The sequence below is a fragment of the Lissotriton helveticus genome, chromosome 1_1, assembly GCF_964261635.1.
Source record: "Lissotriton helveticus chromosome 1_1, aLisHel1.1, whole genome shotgun sequence".
In the NCBI taxonomy this organism is placed as follows: domain Eukaryota; kingdom Metazoa; phylum Chordata; class Amphibia; order Caudata; family Salamandridae; genus Lissotriton; species Lissotriton helveticus.
In genome coordinates this window covers 1,205,909,855-1,205,931,662 of record NC_136057.1, presented here as the reverse complement: position 1 = coordinate 1,205,931,662, position 21,808 = coordinate 1,205,909,855, and the positions used below count along the sequence as shown (strand labels likewise).

Sequence of the window (21,808 nt, the reverse complement as noted above, 5' to 3'; positions counted from 1 at the left end):
CTGTTTCCCAGAAGAAGCCAGGAAGAGGACACAGGAGAGGTGGTGGATGACCAGCTGGCCGTCCGGGAGGTAAGTGATTTTTTTAACCCCAATACCCCCGCCCCTTACCCTCACCTCACCCCACTGAAGTTTAAAGGTAGCAGCCGCCGCTGCCTGGCAGGCTGGTGGATAGCAGGCAATACCTTAAATAACCCCCTCTGTCTTTTCTTTTCTGACCAGGAATTCATTTGTGCAAGTGTTTGTCCGTGCACGACACCAGGAAATATTTCTTCACATAGGCCCTCATTTCTGAGGCAACAGCATGGTGACAATGTCTGTAGATTTTTGAGAACCGCAGGTCAATTGGTCGAAGATGTGATCAATCCTGGGTGAACTGGAGGATGTCTGCATTACATCCTCTGCTCGACTGGCTTTTTTACATGATGTGTTCGGCTGTGATATTCCTACCAAACATAGGAAATGGTGTTTGGTGACGGGGCTAGCTATTGGCAAGCTCTGTTTCCTCTATTGTACGAAATGTTGTTGTTAGTTGTCTTGGGATGTGACCTGGTCAAGCAGCAACCACAATTCTTGTCAGGGTGAGGCACAAGCCAACCCTAAATTAACCTTTGCTCAATCCTCTGGTAGCTTGTTACAGAGTAGTCAGGCTTAATTTAGAGGCAATGTGTACAAAGTATCTGTGCAACACTTCAAACATTAATAAAGTGAAAACACCACACAAAAAGGTTCCCACACCAAGTTAGGAGAATCTAGCTTACTTTAAATAAAACAATACCACAATGACAAAAATCCAATAAAGAGAACCAGAGATATGCAGTTTTAAAGATTTTAGTGAAAATAGACGGCTATCTGGTCATGCACGACTGGGACAAATTCACTAGTTCAGGCCTACCACAATGGAGCACGGGTTGGCTAAAGGACCCAGTTAGGTCTGCTGAACAAAGTAAAGTACCTTCAATACTGGTTTGCAGAGCGTACGAGGATCCACATTGAGGATAAGCCGCACAGCCGCACAGTTGAGGTCATGTGTGGGTTCCGAGGAGCTGCGAGGCTGCGAATCAGGGTCCGTTGTAAAAGCTGCAGTCGAAGAGGGATGAGGGGGCCTGCGCTGAGGATGCGTTGTGTAGCTGTGGTCCTGATGGACTGCAGTGTGAAGCAGGTCTTTGCGACAAGTTCAATCCATGCAGCAGTGACGATGCATCGATTCTGCTCTGGGTTGTGCTGCTCAGTAGAGAAGATCTGGATCCACAGAGTTGGCACAGCCAGCCTCTCAGGCTCACATTTAAGGGTCAAGGACTGGAGTGGCACCACATGGCAGTGTAGACTCACAGATGACAGAGTCCAGGAGCAGGTGCAAGGTTGTTGGAAGCATGTTGTGCCCCTAAGGCTTCAATGAGGAAGCCAGCTAACAAGCCCTTGGAGTCACTCTGGGGTTCGGGGTCCAAGAGATGCACATCCAGTCCTTACCTAGGCAAGAGGCCAGCTGGTCAGTATAGCAGAGCATCAGTCCTTCTGAGCAGAAATCCAACAGTGCATTCCTTTCAGCAGCACAGCAGTCCTTCCTCCTGGCAGAATATCTAAAGATCCTTGCTGTGCAGTGCTGCTATTTAAAGCTGCGCCAACTTTGCAGAACTTACATGGTATTTTAGGGCTTATCTGAGAAGGATACATGCTTCAGTTGCTTCCCGCTGCATCCGTTTTCCCCACTGCTGCTGCAACAAATCCAATAAACTTGGGGACACCTGAAAGAAAAGAAGCACAAGACAACTTTTGATAATAGGATGAACAACATATGCTAGGCAGTAACTCACTCACATTGACAATGTTAAACTAAGTGCGACTTACCTTGTATCTAGATCGCAGTCTGAGAACTCTTGATCCTAAAAAGAAAAGGGAGATATTATTAATCACAACTAGTTATGTACTGAGAACTAACCAAAGATTTGTCACATTATTGCCATATGTAGCATTGTTTTAACCTCTGACCAGTCATTGTGTAGGTGAGAGCGATTATATGTAATGCTAGTTACTGTGCATCACCCTAGATGCCATCATTGATCCATAAGCCACATTCCAACATGGAAGGAATCTAACTAATGTTGCATGTTAAGGGATCTAACTATTGTTGAATGTTAATGAATATACCCATTATTACGCGTTTTTTAACCAAAACAATTCTAATCTTTCTGGCATGCCTGTGAACCAGAACAAGTTTGCAAGGTGATATTGTCAAACTCGGATCTACGATAATGTAAGGAGTCAAGAAAACTCTGAACACTTACTAACTTGATTAACATGCATATATTATAGGAAATTAAGGGAAACATGAACTGTTATTCTCTCTTTTCTAAGTCAGTAGAACTAGCACACATTGTGCACACAAGAGAGGAAGCATCAAAGGCAGAAAAGTGGGAATTAAAAGCTAAATACCAGGCACTACAGGACAGCTGAGGGAGGAAACCAAAGTTAGGTGAAAGTATTAACGCATTACTCTTCTAATGTTACAGAAAGCCCAATGGAGATGATTCACGGAAATATGTTTTTCCAAAGCACGAACAGAATATGTATGTCAAAATACCAAGTACAAAAATATGAACATGCAAAAATATTGTATCTAAAACAGTTACAAACAGAATACAGTGAAAGGAAGTATATATTGGTAAGCATAAATTTACCTTCTTAACTCCCTTTTTTATTCTTCTTGAAGATATATTACCTAAGGGCGACTATCAGTAGGTAGTTATAGTTACAACCTTATTTCCGTAGGAAAAGCATTTTTTGCTTTGCCAATGACTTTGGCACCGTTTGATAAATCCTTACAAAATTTTCAAAACCAGTTTGCCGCTCAATTCGGCTGCTGTCTTAAAAGTTTCGAGGTTATCTGTCAAGTGGGAACCAAGAAAAAAAGAAGCCCCAAAACGTGTGTTCCCCATGCAATTTCCCATAGGGACTCATACACAACCAAAGCCTGAATTGCTCAACAGAATTACACCACATTTTTCAGAAAAGTAGCTATTGGTACAGAGAACCACCTTGTCTGATTTGGTGCACATCTGTTCAGCAGTTGCAGAGTTAATAAAAGAAATTCAAATTTGTGTATATAGGGATGAGGATCCACCGAGGATCTGACAGTCCCCGTGCTGAAATCTGATTGGCCTCCAATACTTCAAACACATTTTTTTTTTAAAAAAGACAAGGGGGCAGGGTAGGAATACCTTGACCCCCTTAGCCCTGGCCCTAGGGTCAGAGAAGGACCCCGTCAAGTCAAAAAAGCATTTACATTTTTTTTTCTCCAGACGGAATAGTGAATCTGTGGCCAAAAAAACAAGTGCAGGCACCTGTGCTTCTTTTCAATAGAGCTCCTGGATTGACCAGGCCCTGGGGCATTTTTTGATAAAAAGGAGGGGGCTCACAGGGCATCCCCCCTCCTTAGGTTCTTGGAGCCCTGGGGACCACCACCACCCCGGGGCTTTACTTGTAAAAAATGAGGGGACCACATTGATTTCTCTCCTGAGGCTCTATAAGTCCCAGGGACCAAAATCTCCTCCGGGCTGAACAAATATGGTTGGGGGGGGGGTGCGCTGATCCTCCCAAGGCCCACAACCTCCCCAGGGCTAAAGAAATATTGTTGGGAGCCCCAGATCTCCAGGGACCACCACCTCTGTGTGGCTAAATAACACAAAATGGTGGGTCAAATATTTAGGAGAGGGGCCTTGTTTCCATTGGAAGAGTGTTTTTTGTTTTGCCAATAACTTTGTTGCTGTTTGACAAATCCTCCTGAAATTTTCTAAATTACAACTCTCACTTCAGGTGCTGTTTTGAAAGTTTTAGGATGATCCGTCAAAGAGGGGCCAAAAAAAAAGGGGGGTCCCAAAACGCATTTCACCTTGCAAAATCCCATAGTGATTTTGACGCTACTTCAGCCCGACCTGCTGAATGGAATTTCACCAAATTTGGCAGAAAGGTAGCTGTTAGTTCAGAAAGTGATCATTTTCGGAATGGGTGTAATCCTTTCAGTAGTTTTTGAGATAATAAAAGAAACACAAATTTAGATATATAGGGATGCAGATCTTCCTATGATCCGACAGTCCCCTTGCTCAAATCTGATTGGCGGCCAACACTACATCCAGGAAGTGTTGGCAGCCATCAAGGGATTCAGCTTCAGCCAAGTCCCCCCAAAAATGTTTAAAAAAAGAAAGGGGCAGGACAGGAATAGCTTGACCACTTAGCCCTGGTCATGGTGTCCAAGAAGGACTCCACCAGGCAGTGGAAACACGACGTAGCAGTGACTATGTGGTGAAAATTAAAAAGCAAAAACAAACACGGGACCCCTCCTTAGGCTCTTGGAGTCCTGGGCACAACCACCTACCAGGGACTTTGTAAAAAAAGAGGGGGTGCGCATGGGTCCCCCCTCCTGAGGCTTTATAATCTTAGGGACCACCACCTTCCAGGGGCTAAACAAATATTGTTGGGGGGATGTGTGGACCTGCTGAGCCTCAGGGACCACCACCTCCCTGGGGCTAAAGAAATATTTTTGGGGGCCTAGTGGCCCTACCGAGACCCAGGGACCACCACGTCCCCAGGCTAAATAACACAAAATGGGGGGGCCCTGCGGACCCCCGGGCCAAGGGGACCACCTCCTCTCCGGGCCAAAAAATGATGTAATCAGTGATCTCATTTGAGATGTCATGAGTGAAACAATATGTGAGGTCATAAGCAGTGCATTGCGGGAGCGTATGTTATAGTTAGCTCAGGTAGCTATAACTGATGAATATCACTAGTTTTGTATGAGTGGAATCTGAGCTTAGCTATAACATCCCTGTCAACTTTGTTTTTTTCAGTGAATATATATAAACATATCGCTAAAGTAAACTAAGTATAGTAAACCTATACCTTACTTTATATACTTACCTTCACAATCTTCTGGTAGTTTCCACTCTGGTAACAACAGTTTGTCATCTTAATATCTAAAATACAATATTCTGGTGCCATGCGGCGTAGTTTTGAGAGCTTGTCTCATTGGCATTATCAGATGATGTCAAGGAAATTGAGTTCCTACACTAAAACACATCACCGGTTACACTAATCGTTGTTTGGAAAATTCAATTGTCACTCTTTGGCATTCAGCAAAACGTTGGCTGATTACATTTCAAGATGCTTAGTTTAATATTAACAAATTAAAGTAGTTTTAATTTCTCATTAGGCTACTGGTCCATCATAGACATATCACAGTTTCTGCTTGGAAGAACGTACTGTTAATAGTCTGTACCATCACAACTGTATCCTGAAACTAAGCTTGATGACTATTGAACCCTTCTGCTAAAGAATTAATTAGAGCATTAGAGAAATGGCATAAACAGATGGTCTGAGAAAAACAGAAACGTGATGGGTTGAATGGTTTGATTACTCTCAGCCACTGGTAATTACTCGGTCGCATTCTAGTCCTTCAGTTTTTGCCTACTATGCTACTCTGGACAGAGACTGGTCATTTTGTCATTACAAATACTCTGAATGCACTCCAATGACATTAGTGTGTCTTTGACCCGAAGTATGCTTTCTTAGATCAAATTATATTTGTTCAAAACTGAAATTTGGATCATTTCCATATATTGGACTGAGAATACATTGATTTGTAATATTGCTTTTTAATGGTGTCTGACGAAGCTGCATTTATGTATGTATAGGTGAAAATTATAACTCAGTATATTAATACGGTATGTACCATCCCTGGGTTTTACTCCACTAAGGATCCAAGTAAAAGCTTTGCCGAATAGGAGTGGTATTTATCGCACCCTTTACATACCTGCACCCTGGGGTAGGGTATTTACTGGGTACGGGTTTTGACAGGAAATGTGGCATAACATGAATATTCTATATTTTCCATACCAAATTCTAGATATTATGCCTTTCTTCAATGAATTTTCTCTAGAAAAATGCCACCAAACTTTTGCAGGCAAACTCGGAAACACCCATTTGTTCTGCAAAGAATATCGCACCTCTTGGCTTGTGGTTCCTTTGCGAACTACTGTCTGCACAGGGATTGGAATTTAACTCACAATTTAGAATCGGATGCTACATAGTATCTTGTACTTTTGCAGAATCACTTAATTTGTCTCCTCCTTACATGTGACTTTGCAAGAATAATATTTTCATTCATTAAAGCAATTACTGATAACATTATATAGAAGCCACAATTCTTAATCAAGGTTTTAATAACTTGAAAATTTTTCGTTTTGTTTAGAAAGCATTCGAGGAGTTGAGATTTGTTCACTGACACTGGATACATCTCTCAGCCAATGCGTGAGTGTGAGGCTGTCCAGAAATGAAACTAAGAAGTCAAACGGACAGAAGGTACATTTCCATATTCATATTTGCTTTTGTCTTTTACTAATTCTAAATTCTCTGTACATGATAACGCGAGTACAAAAATAAATTCAAATAACACTAATGTTCTCTGAGAAAGGGACAAAAAAATTAAACAGTACATGAACGATAATTAAGGTGACATACAGCAATAGGTATTGAAGCAGTTTCATTAAGCAGGGTGTACATCTGCGGCCAGGAGGCAGTCATAAAAATGAAGGTCTGGGAAGCGGTCTTATAATGTGTCTTGCTGTCGTGATGTCAGTGTTCTATGGACTGCATGAAACGTGAGTATTCTTGCTATATCTATAGTACAGCTTTGATGACTCTCGGCTGAGATAGTGTTAATTTAACACTTCATGAGATGCACGCCGATAAACGTGAGACTCATCTTGTGGATGATTTTATACTTAATAGACCTACATCAACCTTTTATTCGTACACAGTAATAAAAATCTTAGTAAGCACTAATCAATAACATTCCCCTAAATACATCCCTTAGAATGCATTTTCAAACAACATGCCCATGTAGATTGCACCATACAGGGATATTAACACAATAACATGACATTTAATGAGAACAGAACTGCAATCTATGCTGTACCCTATGATCATGACATGTTTTTGGCCGATATTCCTTCTACCATTTCTAGCCAAAATACTGGAGCACCACATGGTCAAGCAATGAATCAACTAAATACAAGCTACTAATGTTCTTAACCTGGCTCAAGCAGGGTTCAACCTACAGACTCAGTGCTGCTGGCAGTACTTAACGACCTCAGGTTAGGCGCAGACCTGGCAGAGCCAACGTGCTGATATTACTTGACCCATCAGTGGTGTTTAAATCCATTGACTATAGAATTATTGAGGGTCTTCTAAGTGCGGCTGAATTCACTGACACAGTTCTGGTTTGTTTGCCTTTTCGAAACACGATTCCTAATCTGTGAGTCTGCTCCCCTTCAACACCACTGAGAGCCTCCTGAAATATAGAGAACCTCCAGGCTTAGCTCTATTTTTTCACATTTTTATTCTATTCCAAATCCCTCGGGTCAGGCTACCTCAATCAAAAGGTGTAAACAAATATATTTATCCAGTTGATACCCAATCACTAGTTCGATTGGACAGTGGGGTGATATCCAGTCTACTCGTCGAACAATGTATGAGATCTATATTGGAATGGATGAGAACTAACTGGCATACGCATAACACTAAAAGAGTAGAGGTAATCGTTGGGAATGAGAAACACAAGCCCTAGCTCAACTGTTTTTGGCTTTCAGCGATGAGTGCACTTCCTTTCACCGTAGGAGTTGTCAAAAGTCTGGGAGTCAAGATTTATTTGTACTTTTTCTATGGTAAGCCAGGCATCTTCACTAAAACCATTTAAGCTGTTGGGAAAGTTCTACCTTTCTTGAACGAGAATGGGAAAACTATCATCCATTTAGGTTATTATCAGTTCCAGACGTAACTATGCCAATTCTCCTTATCTGGATTTACAGGTTTACCACCTACATAGAATCAAGTTATCCAGAATGCTGGTGCATGATAGGTTTTTCGGGACCCACGTTTTTCTCACTCTGGCCCCTTTCTTTAACAGCTTTGTTGGCTCTCAGTCAGAGGAGATGTCCAATTCAATGTACATTGCACTGTTCATAGAACTCTACACAGAGACTCCCCATGGTTCATACAGAAACATATAAAGAAACATCGCCTCACAAGAGTTTTTCCAACTAATCTAAACACTGTTGAAAATAGAATAAGTGGTTTCGAGTTTTCTAGACTTTATGACAACTTACAGCCTATAAATTGTCTTATTTCATTTAGATGCTCTTTAAAATCTTGGTTGTTTTCTCAAACTTTTGGAGTCTCCTCTTAACAGGTACTGCCACTGCTATGTTGGTCCTCTACCACCTCATTAACAAGCACTCTGTAAATGTTATTATCATGTTGAACCTGACATCCTTGGTATGGTTTTCCCCAACCTTTTTCCTTACATCCTTCTGTTTTTGTTAACTTTGTTTTTGCTGGCTTTAGAACTATGCACACTTTACCACTGCTAACCAGTGCTATAGTGCATGTGCTCTCTCCTTTGGACATGGTAGCATTGTCTTACACCCAAATGGCATATTTAATTTACTTGTAAGTTCCTAGGAAAGTGGTACTACACATACCCAGGGCCTGTAAATTAAATTCTACTAGTGGGCCTGCAGCACTCATTGTGCCACTCACTTAAGTAGCCTTTTAAATATGTCTCAAGCCTGCCATTAAAGCCTGCACGTTCAGTTTTGAACTTCCCTTTCGATCTGGCAAAGTAAATCTTTTGCTAGGCCTAAACCTTCCTTTTTAATACATATGTCACTCCTAGGGTGGGCACTAAACAGCCCACAGGGCAAGGTGCAGTGTATTTAAAAAGTCGGACATGTACTTTTAAGTTTTACATGTCCTCTCTGCTGCAAGGCCTACATTGCCCATAGGATAACATTGTATTAACGTATTACATTTAATACGTGTTAGATTTCAATTGGCAGCAGGTATGAATGTCAAGTATGGTGTCTAAAGAATTGTAATTTAAAACCCTCTTTAATGGTTAAAGTCACAATTCTGAAAGTGTCACTATAAGAAAGTTGGCGTTTGTTTCTTCTAACCTTTTGGTGTCTACTTCCTGTTTCCTGAGTAACATGACTAGGGGTAGCTGGCAATTGGTCTATGGATATTGTTCCCAGACTAGGAGACAACGTAGCATAGGTGTTAGCGGGATGGGACATCTCTGACTTGATGAGATGGAGGAGTTGCCACCTACCACACGTTCACGTCTAGTGTGACTCCAGACAAGCTAAGGCCAGGGCATGGAGGCAGGGCATTTCAAACATATATGGGGATGCAACTTCCAGAACCTTCTCCTGCTTTAAATGGGCACCAGATATAAATATTGGACCCTGAGACCCAACTCTTCAGTACATCTGTGGAAGACTTAGAAGGACTGCTGGACTGCTTTGCAAGAAGGACTGCTGCCCTGCTGCTTGAGTGAATGATTAGACCTGGAACTTTAACCCAGGACCACCAGAGTGACTGCAAGGGCTAGTTGGCTGACTTCCTGATCAGAGCACCAGGAGCAGTAAAGTCTCCAACCACCTTGAAATCAGTACCTGGACTCTGTCTGCTGTGAGTTCTACCCCCCCCCCCAAGTAGTGCCACTCCAGTCCTGGGCCTTCGGAAGTTGGCCTGAAGGTGCTCTGCCAACCCAGCTGTGGTCCTATGGGCAGAATAGACACAGCATGATGCATCTACTCACAGGCCGGTGTTGGAGCCGACCCTGCACTATGCTATGCAGCCTGCAGTTTCCTCTGAACTGCTGCAGCACAATGAATCGTCCACGCAGGCCTTCCCATTGAAGTTCCTCACTGACTTCATACTCTATGACGACACAGGACTCCACTGTGTGGTCCTCAGCTTTCTCAGAACCGCAGTTACGTGATGCTTCTGCAATGCAGTACTTGGCATCGCAAGCCACTCGCCGATGGCATCCTCGACGACGATGCAGGACCTCGGATTGCAGCCTCTCAGCTCCTCAGAAGTGCTGCTGTGCAATGCATCCTCGACGCAGGATCTAACAACGCTCAGCAACTAGGATTTGGGTACTTTGTTCACAAGCCTAACCCTGTCCCTGTATCCGACCCACACTACATTGCGGACACCCTGGACTTGTGATTTTGTCCCAGTTTAGCATAACCAGATTACCACAGTTCACACCTGTTTTATTGTTTTGCTCTCAAATAATGCATTATATTTCATTCTATTAGTTTGATGCAGTATACAGATATGCTATGCATGGCATGTGTGTGTGCATGTGTTTTTAATCCACTAGATAGGAAATGTTTTAAAAAGACATATTTGCTCATTCATACTAGGGGAGGGTGGAATTGGCGGGGGTTTGATTCCACGGAATACCGTTGAATTACATTAAAATGTCTTATCTAATTTTCTTTGCGCAAAATGCACCCTTGTGTCCAAAAATGGATGCGAGGATGTATTTGCGCTGAGAAAATAGCACAGCCAAATACCACTCGATGCCCTTACATAATCTGCGTGATTAGTGCACTGCCAATGAGAGGTATGTTTTTTCAACACAGAGGGAGTGCTCCCTCTTCCAGCCCTGTTTTCAATTCACTGCAGTGCATAACTCTTGGTGCCCTTACATACTCTGCAGTGATCACTGCAGCGTATGAAAGGGTGCTGCCGACGGCTATGCACTGCAGTAGTTTCTAAACAGGGCCATAAGATAGAGCAGTCCCTCGACGTTTAAAATCCAATGCAGAATTTTTATTAATGTGCAGTGATTTTGAAACATAGTAAACATACAGGGACTTCTCCCTCTTTCAGCCATGTTTAGAAACAATTTACTGCAGAATAATTCCACCAGCAGAGAAGCAGAATTTATCATTAATGCTGCATTACCAGAGTAACACAGATTTACCAAATTCCACTAGCTGAATTAAAAATTCCATCCAGGCCAAATTCATATTCAGTGATTTTTCTTTTACAAATATGAAACACAGCAACTACACTGCAGTAATCCTATAGAAAAAGTGTTATATCACTGTCATAGAAACTCTCTTACAAAACATTTTTATGTATCGGTTGAAATGTGATGTGTATATAAATATGAAAAACAACTAAAGATGGATGTGCTATAACTTACTGATGCTTTCTGTTGGTAACTCATCAACATAATTTTTTGCTTTTAATTATCCGAGAAATAGTAGATAAACATGCATTAAAAGGGTTTTGTTTATTTGAAGAGTGACAACATTTCACATGTTATCAGCTGGTTCAGCACATCAGTATTTTCTGAAATGTATAAGTTGATGATACCTAATAACTACATGATATTATTTAGCCTTCACAAAATCGAGTTAATTCATTTTATTTCCACCACACAAGGACTCTTAATTGTAAATTCCACGTGTTAGAGCAGGTCTGTAGGAAATGTTCCCTTTTAGCAGTATCACCCCTGATTTTTCGCCATTTTCTGGACCCTGTATTATTACTGGCTGTAAAAACATTTTACTCTTTACCCCTGCTAACCAATGATAACATGCCTTTCAACATGGTGAAATTGGCATACTCCTATTGGGTATATTTAACTTACCTATAATTCTATAGTATATGATACAAAGTGTAACCAGGGTCTGTAAGTCAATGTCGCTAGTGGATTGCAGAAATGACGCATTGTGCCACCTACTACAGTAACAGTACAAACATGAATACAAATATACCATTTGTAAGCTGGCTGTTGCAGTCGTAAACTGCAAAATCAACTTGTGAAAAGAACCCCTTTTGACAGGTCAAAACCTTCCTTTTAAATAATTATGATTTACCCCTGTGTAGGTCTACTGCACATAAGGCAAGGTGCATTGTATAGTGAATAGTATTTGTTTATTTAGGGGAAATACCCCATAAAACACGACTACTCATAACAAATAAATTACACAGAATAAAAACATTCACATACATTCAATCTATCTAAACCTTAGGCCAAATAAATACAAATTGTGGTCAATACTTTCAATCATAATAAAAGTTCCTTACTCCTCCTAATAAACCAGACAGCAAGTACACATTTACTCAAGCTAAAAACAATGGTAATCTTTGCATCTGTTTGAAATACTCGAAATCCCAAAAAATAGTGTTTAATACCCATCCTCAAGCATAGTGGTTTTATCCATTTAATTTAATTCTTGTCAGTCTGTATATTGAGCAGAAAAATAATACATGGCTGGCTTCTTCAATCACATTATTATTGCTTGGCATATATAGCCAATCAAGATTTTGTTTGTTACAAGAGACATGGGTGTACTAGTTATAGTGTGGAGGCCAAACCTGCAGCCAATTTTGGGCGAGCCATAGGTGGGATTTTGATTTTAATTAAGAATGGCTGTGTTAATAGCTCTACCCTGATGGTGATTGATAATTTAGATCCGATGGGATCACTGTAACCTTTTCTTTGGGTCTCCGTTTGACTATTTTTAATATTTATCTTAGGTATTCTAGGGGATTGGATAAATCACCTACACTATCTCTTTTGGAGGAACTTATAGACAATCTGGACTCTAGTGTAAAAGTCATAGTAGCAGGTGATTTTAATACCAGTTTTGAACCTTCATTATATTTAAATGAGATAACTAGAGAGGAAGATGAAGTATGGGGTATACCACCTCTGACTGGTCCCCCTTTGAGATTGTTTTCCAACACTGCTTTAGAACTGGCCTCGTTTACATTATGCAAGGGCCTTAGAGTGTGTAATGGTCGTACTCGCTCTGATCCTATAAGGGCAGCTACATTTAAGAGAGGGGTATGTTCCAGCATTATTGATTATGTCTTGGTCGATGTAAGTTTATGGCCTCTAATGTATGATATGGAAGTGGTGGTGCGTTTCGATAGTAATCATAATTCCCTTGAAGTAACTTTGACGGGTGATTCTTTAAAACAAGATAAAAAATAACCACATAACTATTGTACCTGCCCATGTGGTATCTAATCATCACTGGTATGTTTCATGGACAAATGTTATATCTAATCCGAAACTGTTCTTACAGATTTACAAACTTTATGTTACGTACTTTGAAGCATATTTAGGACTGAATATGGATGTAGTTAATATTCTAGACATTCATGTTGGCCTGTCTAATGCATTAGAGGAGACTGTTTACCAAAATTGTACTATTAGGACTTCTAATTCATTGAAGGTGGAGAAATGGTTTATCCCGGCTTGCAAGGTAGCCAAGTCAGCTCTGAGGAAGGCTATAATAGAGGGAAATAGTACTAATGTTAAAGCAGCAAGATCTCACTACAAATCTATCTTGATTAAAGCCAAGAGAAATTGGAATAATAACTTATGGCAAGATATTTTGGATGCCGGGAAAAAGAATGACATTCAACTATTCTGGTGCCTTGTTACCCAAATCAAGTAAAAAAAAACGAATTTACATCAATGTAATATTTCCCCGGATAAATGGGTATGTCATTTTACAATGCTTTAGGCTTCTGGTGACTCTCAGGTCCTTGATGGCACTAGCTTTTTAAATGTATGGCCTATACTAGATTCCACTCCTCCTATCATCTTTAGCTTAGGCGTAACAATTAGAGCGATCGATTCACAGAAAATCTGCTAAAGCTCCTGGACCAGAAAAAATACCCAGGGATTTATATAAATCTGAACCCTTGATATGGTCCTCCTACCTTAATATGTTATTTAATGCTATTGCAGCTGGGGGGAAGGTACCTGACTCATGGCTTGGAGCTGAAATTGTAGCTATTCATAAAAAAGTTGATTTGGGGGAGCCCTCTAATTATAGGCCTATCAGCCTCATTGATAATGCCCAAAAGATTTTTTCGAAACAAATCCTGATGAGACTTTTGGACTGGGCTGATTCACAAAAGATTTTATCTCCCCTCCAGGCAGGTTTTAGACCAAGAATTAGTACAACAGATCACAGATCACATTTTTAGATTTATTGTTTTATACTTGAAAAATGTTTTACTTCAGAAACAACAACTTTACGTGGCATTTATTGATCTTAGAGCGGCGTTTGTTTTTATACCACGATCAGCCCTTTGGCAAGCCCTGATAAACATGGCTGCTTCGGCCAACTTAGTGCATTTAATAAGTAGATTACATGTGAATTATTTTGCACAGGTCCGCTGGGTTCAAAAATGGAGAATTGACGGATCGTATTCCCGTAGAGCGAGGAGTTCGCCAGGGCTGTGTGCTAGTGCCCACCCTATTTTCTCTATACATTAATGATGTTGTGGACACCCTAGAACATTGTAGAAATGACTCTCCAATTTTGAAGAACAAAAAGATACCTATTTTACTTTTTGGTGACTATTCCCCCCTCATTTCTAAATCTCTGATGGGCCTCCAAATTTTAATGGATACTTTTTTAAAATTTTGGAATTTGAGAGACTTAGAACTGAATATAAACAAAACTAAGTTCATGGTTTTTGCAAAGAAGAAAACAGGAAGTTGTAGTATTCATGCGGGGGCAAGGCCCTGGGCAGAGTACATAGTTTTAATTATTTGGTGGTCAGACTTCAAGACAATTAAGGGTGGACAAACCAATTGGTGAAATCAAAACTAAGGGGCCTATTATGATTGCGGAATTTCCGCATCCTCCGGGCCGGCGGAAGCCACCGCCGGCCCGGAGGATGCGGAAAAACCGCAGCGGACCCACCAAAGACCCACCGCCACATTAGGATGGCTGGTGGGTCCTGGTTTCAGTCCGCCGCTTTTCCGCCGCGGTTGGCTTACAACCGCGGCGGAAAAGCTCTAATATGGTGGCGGTGTCTCTCAGACACCGTCCGCCATATTAGGATTGCTGCCAAGATATGCTTTTCCGCGGCGGGTTTACCGCCGTTGAAAACCATATGGATCTTCACTGCAGGGGCCCATTGCGGGCCCCCTAGGTGAAGGGGGGGTGGGGGGTGCACATGGGGGGTACCTATGTTGCCCCCTGCATTTGTATGCAGAAAGCGGCAGGCACCGTGCGGTGCCTGCCACTTTCTACATACAAATGCAATGCGTGCATTTTTAACATTGCTGCGGGTGCAGCTTGAAGCTGCACCCGCCGCAATGTTAAAAATAGAGGATGTGACCACCAGGGTGGCGGTCACATCCTAATAGCACAGGAGGGAACGCCGCAGCCCATGCGGACGTTCCCTCATCCTCGGTGATCGCGGACGGACTTAAGGCCGTCCGCGATCATAATCGGCCCCTAAGTACTGAACACAGATCCAATGCCATTTTAAGGTTTTATAATCAAAATAATTTGAGTGCTATTTCCCCTGCTGTGGAAGTTTACCGAGCAACAACACAGGGTGCCGCTCTATATGGGGCAGAGATATGGGCTTATGGTAATTTACAGGTGTTAACCATTGCCGAGAACAGCTTTTTTAGAAGGCTATTAGGCTTACCATCTAGTACGCTATTAATCCCCATGTATCTTGATGTTGGAATACAACAAGTTGCTCACCGGGCCATTTTGAAAACTTTAGTATATTGGATCCGACTATGGTCTATACCAGAATTTATGGGGGCATATTAGCAAGAACCTTGTTAAAATTATCGCCGTTTTAGTGGCAGGAAACTGTAGCTAAAATGGCAATAATGGGCTTGCTAATATGCGTTATAGAATTCCAATAGAAGCCCAGGTTAGATGTCCTGCACATCTAACCTGGGCTTCTCTTGGAATTCTATAACACATATTAGCAAGCCCATTATCGCTGTTTTAGCGGCAGTTTCCTGCCGCTAAAACGGCGATAATTTTAACGAGGTTCTTGCTAATATGCCCCATAGTCTTTAAAATCTCTCTGGTAGAAGTAATGACACAGGGAAATTCCTTGGGTTGAATCTGCTTCTGGATGGTTTTCCAAACTCGGTATGTAGAACTTGTGGGATGAGCCCGATTCTATTTTAAAATCTGATAATAAACTACTTAAATATAGGTACTGGGCCTATATAAATGACCAATCTGTTATGTATACCCACAATGGCCCTGCAACTATTACGTTCTTGGCTCATAAGCAATCGCCACTATTTGAAGAATTTTTAGATTTAATTTTCCCATCTCCAACCAGAAACTTGTATATAAGATTCGTTATGGAATTTTAGCACTGAGAATCCTTACAAGCAAATGGTTGGCAAACCAAGAAACTGAAATCTGCCCTATTTGCGACCTGGCACCTGAAGACGAAAAGCATGTACTTTTTTTTGTAAGGAGTACTTTTATATATACCGTAACTGGCTAGTTCCCACCTGTCGTAGCATGGCCACTGGCAGTCACACAGAAGCCTTTAGGATCTTGAAAAGTGATACATCACAAAAAACAGTATTTGCTGTAAGTACATTTTTAGAAGCAATGTGGTATAGGAGAGCAAAAATCCTAAAGGCTTTGGAATAATGAGTTCGTTGTTTGATCTTTTTCCATTATGTATTGCAGTTAATTACATGTATTTTACGCACTATGCACAGTCAGTTTTTGATATATTTGCACAGCCCTCATATGGTATGTGAAGATAGAATTGCTATACACAGGAGGGAAATTGTTGCTTGTTCAAACAAATGACTATAAAGTGAACCTGATGGTCAGAGTGGTCGATACTTCAAATAACATATATTTTAGTTTGTTGTACTTTTTATGGGATGTTTTATTGTGTTTTTACATTGTATTTAAACTGCCTGGAGGGAAATGTTGAAATTAGGTTCATTATTGCTATTATGAATATCTTAATGAACTGATTGAATTTTTTTTAATAATTGTAGTGAGGCTGTATTGGTGTATATAGGACTCAGTATTTTTTTCAGTGAATTGGTTGTCTGAGTTTGTTTTTGTTTGTTGTGTGTACTTTGATGGTTATTTAACTGAATAAGGTTATTCACTACTATTGTATATTTTACATGTGCTGTTTTGTACATTACTAACCTTCCAAACACACGTAAAACTGTTGGTAAGTATTTACCATATCTATGTCTAATGTTTAAAGTTTTGGCTTGCGGTGGATTTATCACATCCAGATAGGTTCAAAAGAAGGGAATGCACTTGCGGAACAAAAAAGCGCCAGTGAGACTATCAATTTCTAAAGATCTATGATGCTGTTCACGAATGAAAGTCCAATAAGCAGATTTAACAATGTTTCTTGACGCTCGTTGATGGTTAATGAGTTGCTCCAGTAATCATACAAATTCCAAATACCCTACCAGTGTTTTATATGGCCCAACCAAGGGATAGAATGGGTTTTGTCAATATTCATAATCTGGATTAGGCCGTTCCTCTAAGAGATTAACTCAGGAGTTGACTACAAACTGCCCTTAACAATAAGGAGTCCTAAAATCGCAATATCTCTGATGTGCCTAAGGCTGGTACCATAAAAAAGAGGTAATATTGGATAACTGAGAGGCAACTTCAATAGCAACCTCAAAAAAAGTTCTTATGTATGAGAACGTTGGCATTATCCGTTTCCCAGATTTCTGCACTACATTGTGAAGCAGTTTGGGCATTGGCATGATAGATGTCAATTTTAGGGGAAACACATCTGGGACTGGTAGCTTTATACATTTTAATGCTCATTGATGACCTATGCAGCATTACTGCTGCACTTTTCTGTATTTGAGATTTCCAAAGAGGAGAATTATTGATTCTAAGACCAAGATAGTCAAACTTATTTACTTTCCAGAAGGGAATGCCGATCATTGTAAGCCATCCTTGTACTTGGGAAAAAATCTGGTAAAGAAGCCTTTTTCAAAATATCTACTAAGTATGGTGGCACACCCATTGACCTGTGGGTGTCCCACAGATAGAGTCTGGGGACAAGATCGAAAGCAGCTCTTAGGTCAACGTGTTTGTGCCCTGTTTTTATTTCCCATGCTTTCCATTGTGTCTGGCAGCAACACAGCAAACTTGGAGACTAAAAGATAGCAGAATCACAAGATGGAAAATCAAAACTCTTACAGACATTGAAAGCACAAGAAGAGGCAGGGTGCAGAGAGAGAGAACAAATTGTCCAGGCCAGTGTTAACCAAACTGTGGGCTTGCCAATTTTAAGTGGGTCTGGAAAGTCCAAGCAAAAAATAAGGATGCCTTTAAATTCTGTGTTTATCTTCTTACATTTGCATGCTTCAACGACAGAGGTAAATGTCAGGCTATATCTTCTGACACGTTTTTGCTTATTCTTTTAACATGGGATTGATGTTTACTTTTCTTTCTTTGTCTGCAAAGTGAGATCATCTTTTAAAGTGTCAATCTTAGTATGTCATTTCTTGGGTGTGGGTGTGATGATGGCAGGCTCTCTCAAGTCAGCAAGCCGATAGCGCTACACCCATGTGACCCATGGGATCGCAGTGATGTGGAAGGTCCTTAAATTGCTGGCAATTGTTAAAGCTCAGAAATACACTACAGTGCTTAATTTGTAGAAGAAATAGTTCCAGTGCACAAACCTCTGCTGAGAAGCCAGCAACTGGTGCAATTAAACGTCGTCCCGCCGAATGCCAAGGCCGGTAGTCGAAAATCCACCTCAGGCCCCTTTAATCTACTACTAGTCAGCCCATACACTTTTACCTCATTCTTGCATGTTCCTACTTTCTCCCTTTGTGACGGTTTTTCATCTTTCTGCTTTGAGTACCTTCCCCTCCCTTGCTCTGGGTAAAAATTTGATGTGGAAAAATAAGTGCCGATCCCCACAAATTGCCAGTGCCTCACACCAGCAACCACCGGCTTAAATTTAGCACTGCCTAAATTAGTAACTCTGTAGTCCACCACTCTTTCATATCACAAACGGTGTTGTGAGAAGTGTGCAGTGCAAAACGGAGACAATTCTACCGCCTGCCTGCCTTGCATTTTCCCCTGTTGCATTCCTGCACATGGACAGGACAGCTGTACTGGAAATTTCCTGAATTCCTCAATGATTGAACGATATGCAGGAGTCTGTACCTGACATCCTACGAGAACGTCCACACACATTATCTTTTTTTTAACATTTTACCATTTTATTGAATCTTGACATTGCATTACATGTCTTCTCAAAATATCCCTTTATAACAGAACAGATGCATATACGCATGCCAGTGTGTGCACAGGCATCCATTGTGTGCATTCTGACTTTGTCTTTGTAAACAACTGTTTGCGAAAAATGAAATTTTATTCTGTGATAGCACAAATCTAGAATATGGTTTCATTATTCATGACTTTACTATACTTTGTAGTTTATTATATTTATTAGCAAAAGTAGTATAGTAGATAGGAATATATGTATTTAATGCCACAAGTGAATCACCAGGAATTCGAAATAAATAATACTGATAAATTATTGCGATATCTATTAATATTTCACATATGTTTTGAGGATCCTGAGTGAAGTTATTTACTTCAGTTCAATTACTTTCCTATCAGGTGCAGCTGCAATACAACTGCTTTGAAGTAACTGCTGCCCAACAGGTCTTTGTGACCATGAAGACAATTCCAAACTATTGTAATGTCAAGTTAGAACAGGAATATTTTGTTGAAGGTAAGCAATCACATCTGTAAGTGTTTTAATTAAGAACTAGAAGGGTAATGGTGGCATCTTGAACAAAGAGATATATGCCTCTTACTTTGACTTTGGGAACGAGTGAAAAATTGATCAATTCTTGTGAAATCATGTTATTCGTCTGTGCCTCAGAATGTTGGTATGTTTAATCATACAATATAAAAATGTACAATTTGAAAATAATTTGAGCAATCTGGCTGGTTTTGTCACACCAACTCCCCTGCACAACTTAGTTTTTGTAACCCGGTTTTATTAAGATCCTCTAAACATATTAATCACAGAACGCCTTGTTTCAGATGCTCATGCTGCAGTACAACTGGTGTTTGTTAAGCGCACTCCTACTCCTCGGAGAATCTAGACCTGTGCTATACCACGTAACCAAGGCCAGAATGTTGGCTACTTTGTAACATTCTAAAAATTTAAACACTATCTTTGAGATGTGCATTTGGTCTATTACTTAAAAAACATTCAAAGTGTGTGTTTTGGGGCCACCCATAGGAATTTTATTTTCTCACTACAAGCTGTTGGCTGTTTTGTTTATCATTCCTCATCCTATGGAGTGCTTGCATTGCTGTGCACGAGGGACTACTTTACATCTCAAAATGACTTTTTACCATCACACATTAATTTTTTTTTCACATAGATCCATTGCAAACAGAACTTGTTTTTTGTTTTGACCACTTCTGCACAATTTTTTTAAATGTTCCAGTCCGTACTCAAAATGCAAGCGAGGACTATTGGTTTTGCCAATGCTTGTTACGTTAGTAAACCATATAACAATAAACATGGTTACTACTAGAAACCTTGCACGATGCATTGTGACTGTGTCCAAAGCTTTGTGTTTGTGAAACCAAATGGCTGTCTTTTTAAATTAAATATGTTTATTAAACTGTTAGATATGACATTTCACATCAGTAAAAGTAGTGGGTTCGTCTGCAGCAATCTATGAGTAAATATAATAAAGTATCCCATAAGCAAAGAAAAAGAAGCTTAAAAAACTCACCTCCTTCATCCCCTCACTCTTCGCCCAGGATAGATTCCACACTTGGATGTGATCATTCCCTCCTTGAGATAGATCATGTGGACCGTAGGGGAGATGCATTTGTTATCAAACAGTTGTAGACCCTGTGGGGACACTGGCATATTGTGCGTGGTGGATAATTGTACTGTCAGTGGTTGCCAAGTCTCATGGAATTTCTTTTCTTGGTGCAATAGATCGAGACAGATTGTCTAGTGCCATGGTGGGCTTTAGTCTGAAATTCCAGAAATTGCTTCCCTTTTCCAGTGTGTTGCTATTCATTTCCTAGCTGCTCCCAGTATATGCTGTAGAAGGGCGTTGATATGTAATGACAGATGCCTAATACTATTGTCTCTTAATCTCAGCACTAACTATTCTGGTCTTTCACAGACTATGAAGGTCGAAACCTTTTTTAATGGGGCTCAACTCTTCCAAAATAAGTATGTCTTCACAAGGCCACCTAATATGGGTCAGTGTTCCCACCCGGCCCTCACACCTCCTGTATTGTGGATAAACTGATGGGTGCATTTCCTTAAGCCATTGATGGTAAAGATACCACTCTTACATGAGTTTATTTCTTATATCTGTGTATAAAATGCACTTTGATCCCAGTTACCACTAAAGTGAGTAATTATTTCTAAAGACAATGTTCCCTAGACAGTCTGGTAAAATACAAATCTATATGGACTCAATCAGTGCTATATTCTCGCCTGGACAGGTTTTAATATCTAATAAATGTATAACATAAAGTAAGGGAAGAAATCCAAGTGGGACACAACCTGCGTCCTACTGACATAAACAAACAAACAACATTAAGTAAAGGGTTCAGGCAAAGAAAACGTGTCTGCATATAAGTTTGGTATAAATGAAACAGACAGAAATCGTGGAGACACCATTATATATTTAACATTGCAGTTTAGTGGATGTATATGGTTTAAATTTTGTCGACGGCGTTTCGATCCCTTAAATAAATAGTGGGATCATCTTCAGGACATTATAATGACATGCCTGTATAAATAAAGCCAAGTGTAGGGCTAGTAGTTGTCAATGGCTGGTGGAGCTCCTAAAGAATGATGGTAGCTACTGGTTAGCCGAAAACTGAAGAACCGAGAGGTCCAGAATGGTTAGGATGAATCAATTGGGTGGCGTCGTGTGTGCCTGATAAGCGCCTAAGAAAGTCGATGTTTAGTGGGGCACAATGACTGCCGGGACCACGTTAGGATACGTAGAAGCCTTGATAGAGAAATTAGCAAGGATCAAGGAGGAGCCGCGGTTGCGATCTCCGTAATTAGGAAGCCCAAGGGGATTTTGGCTCCTGGCTTTGAATCGCGGTCCCTGCGGGGAGCCACG

The 21,808-nt window shown here is 40.6% G+C and overlaps 1 protein-coding gene across 2 annotated transcripts in view; it reads left to right on the top strand.

Moving 5' to 3' along the window:
- Positions 1–21,808, top strand: part of IL17REL (interleukin 17 receptor E like) — a 705,004-nt gene that overhangs the window by 259,022 nt on the left and 424,174 nt on the right. For both annotated transcript variants that reach the window (XM_078679532.1, XM_078679543.1), the window contains 2 exons: positions 6,242–6,351; positions 19,305–19,419. In XM_078679532.1, the coding sequence (XP_078535658.1) occupies positions 6,242–6,351; positions 19,305–19,419 (225 nt within the window). The remainder of the gene's footprint in view (positions 1–6,241; positions 6,352–19,304; positions 19,420–21,808) is intronic.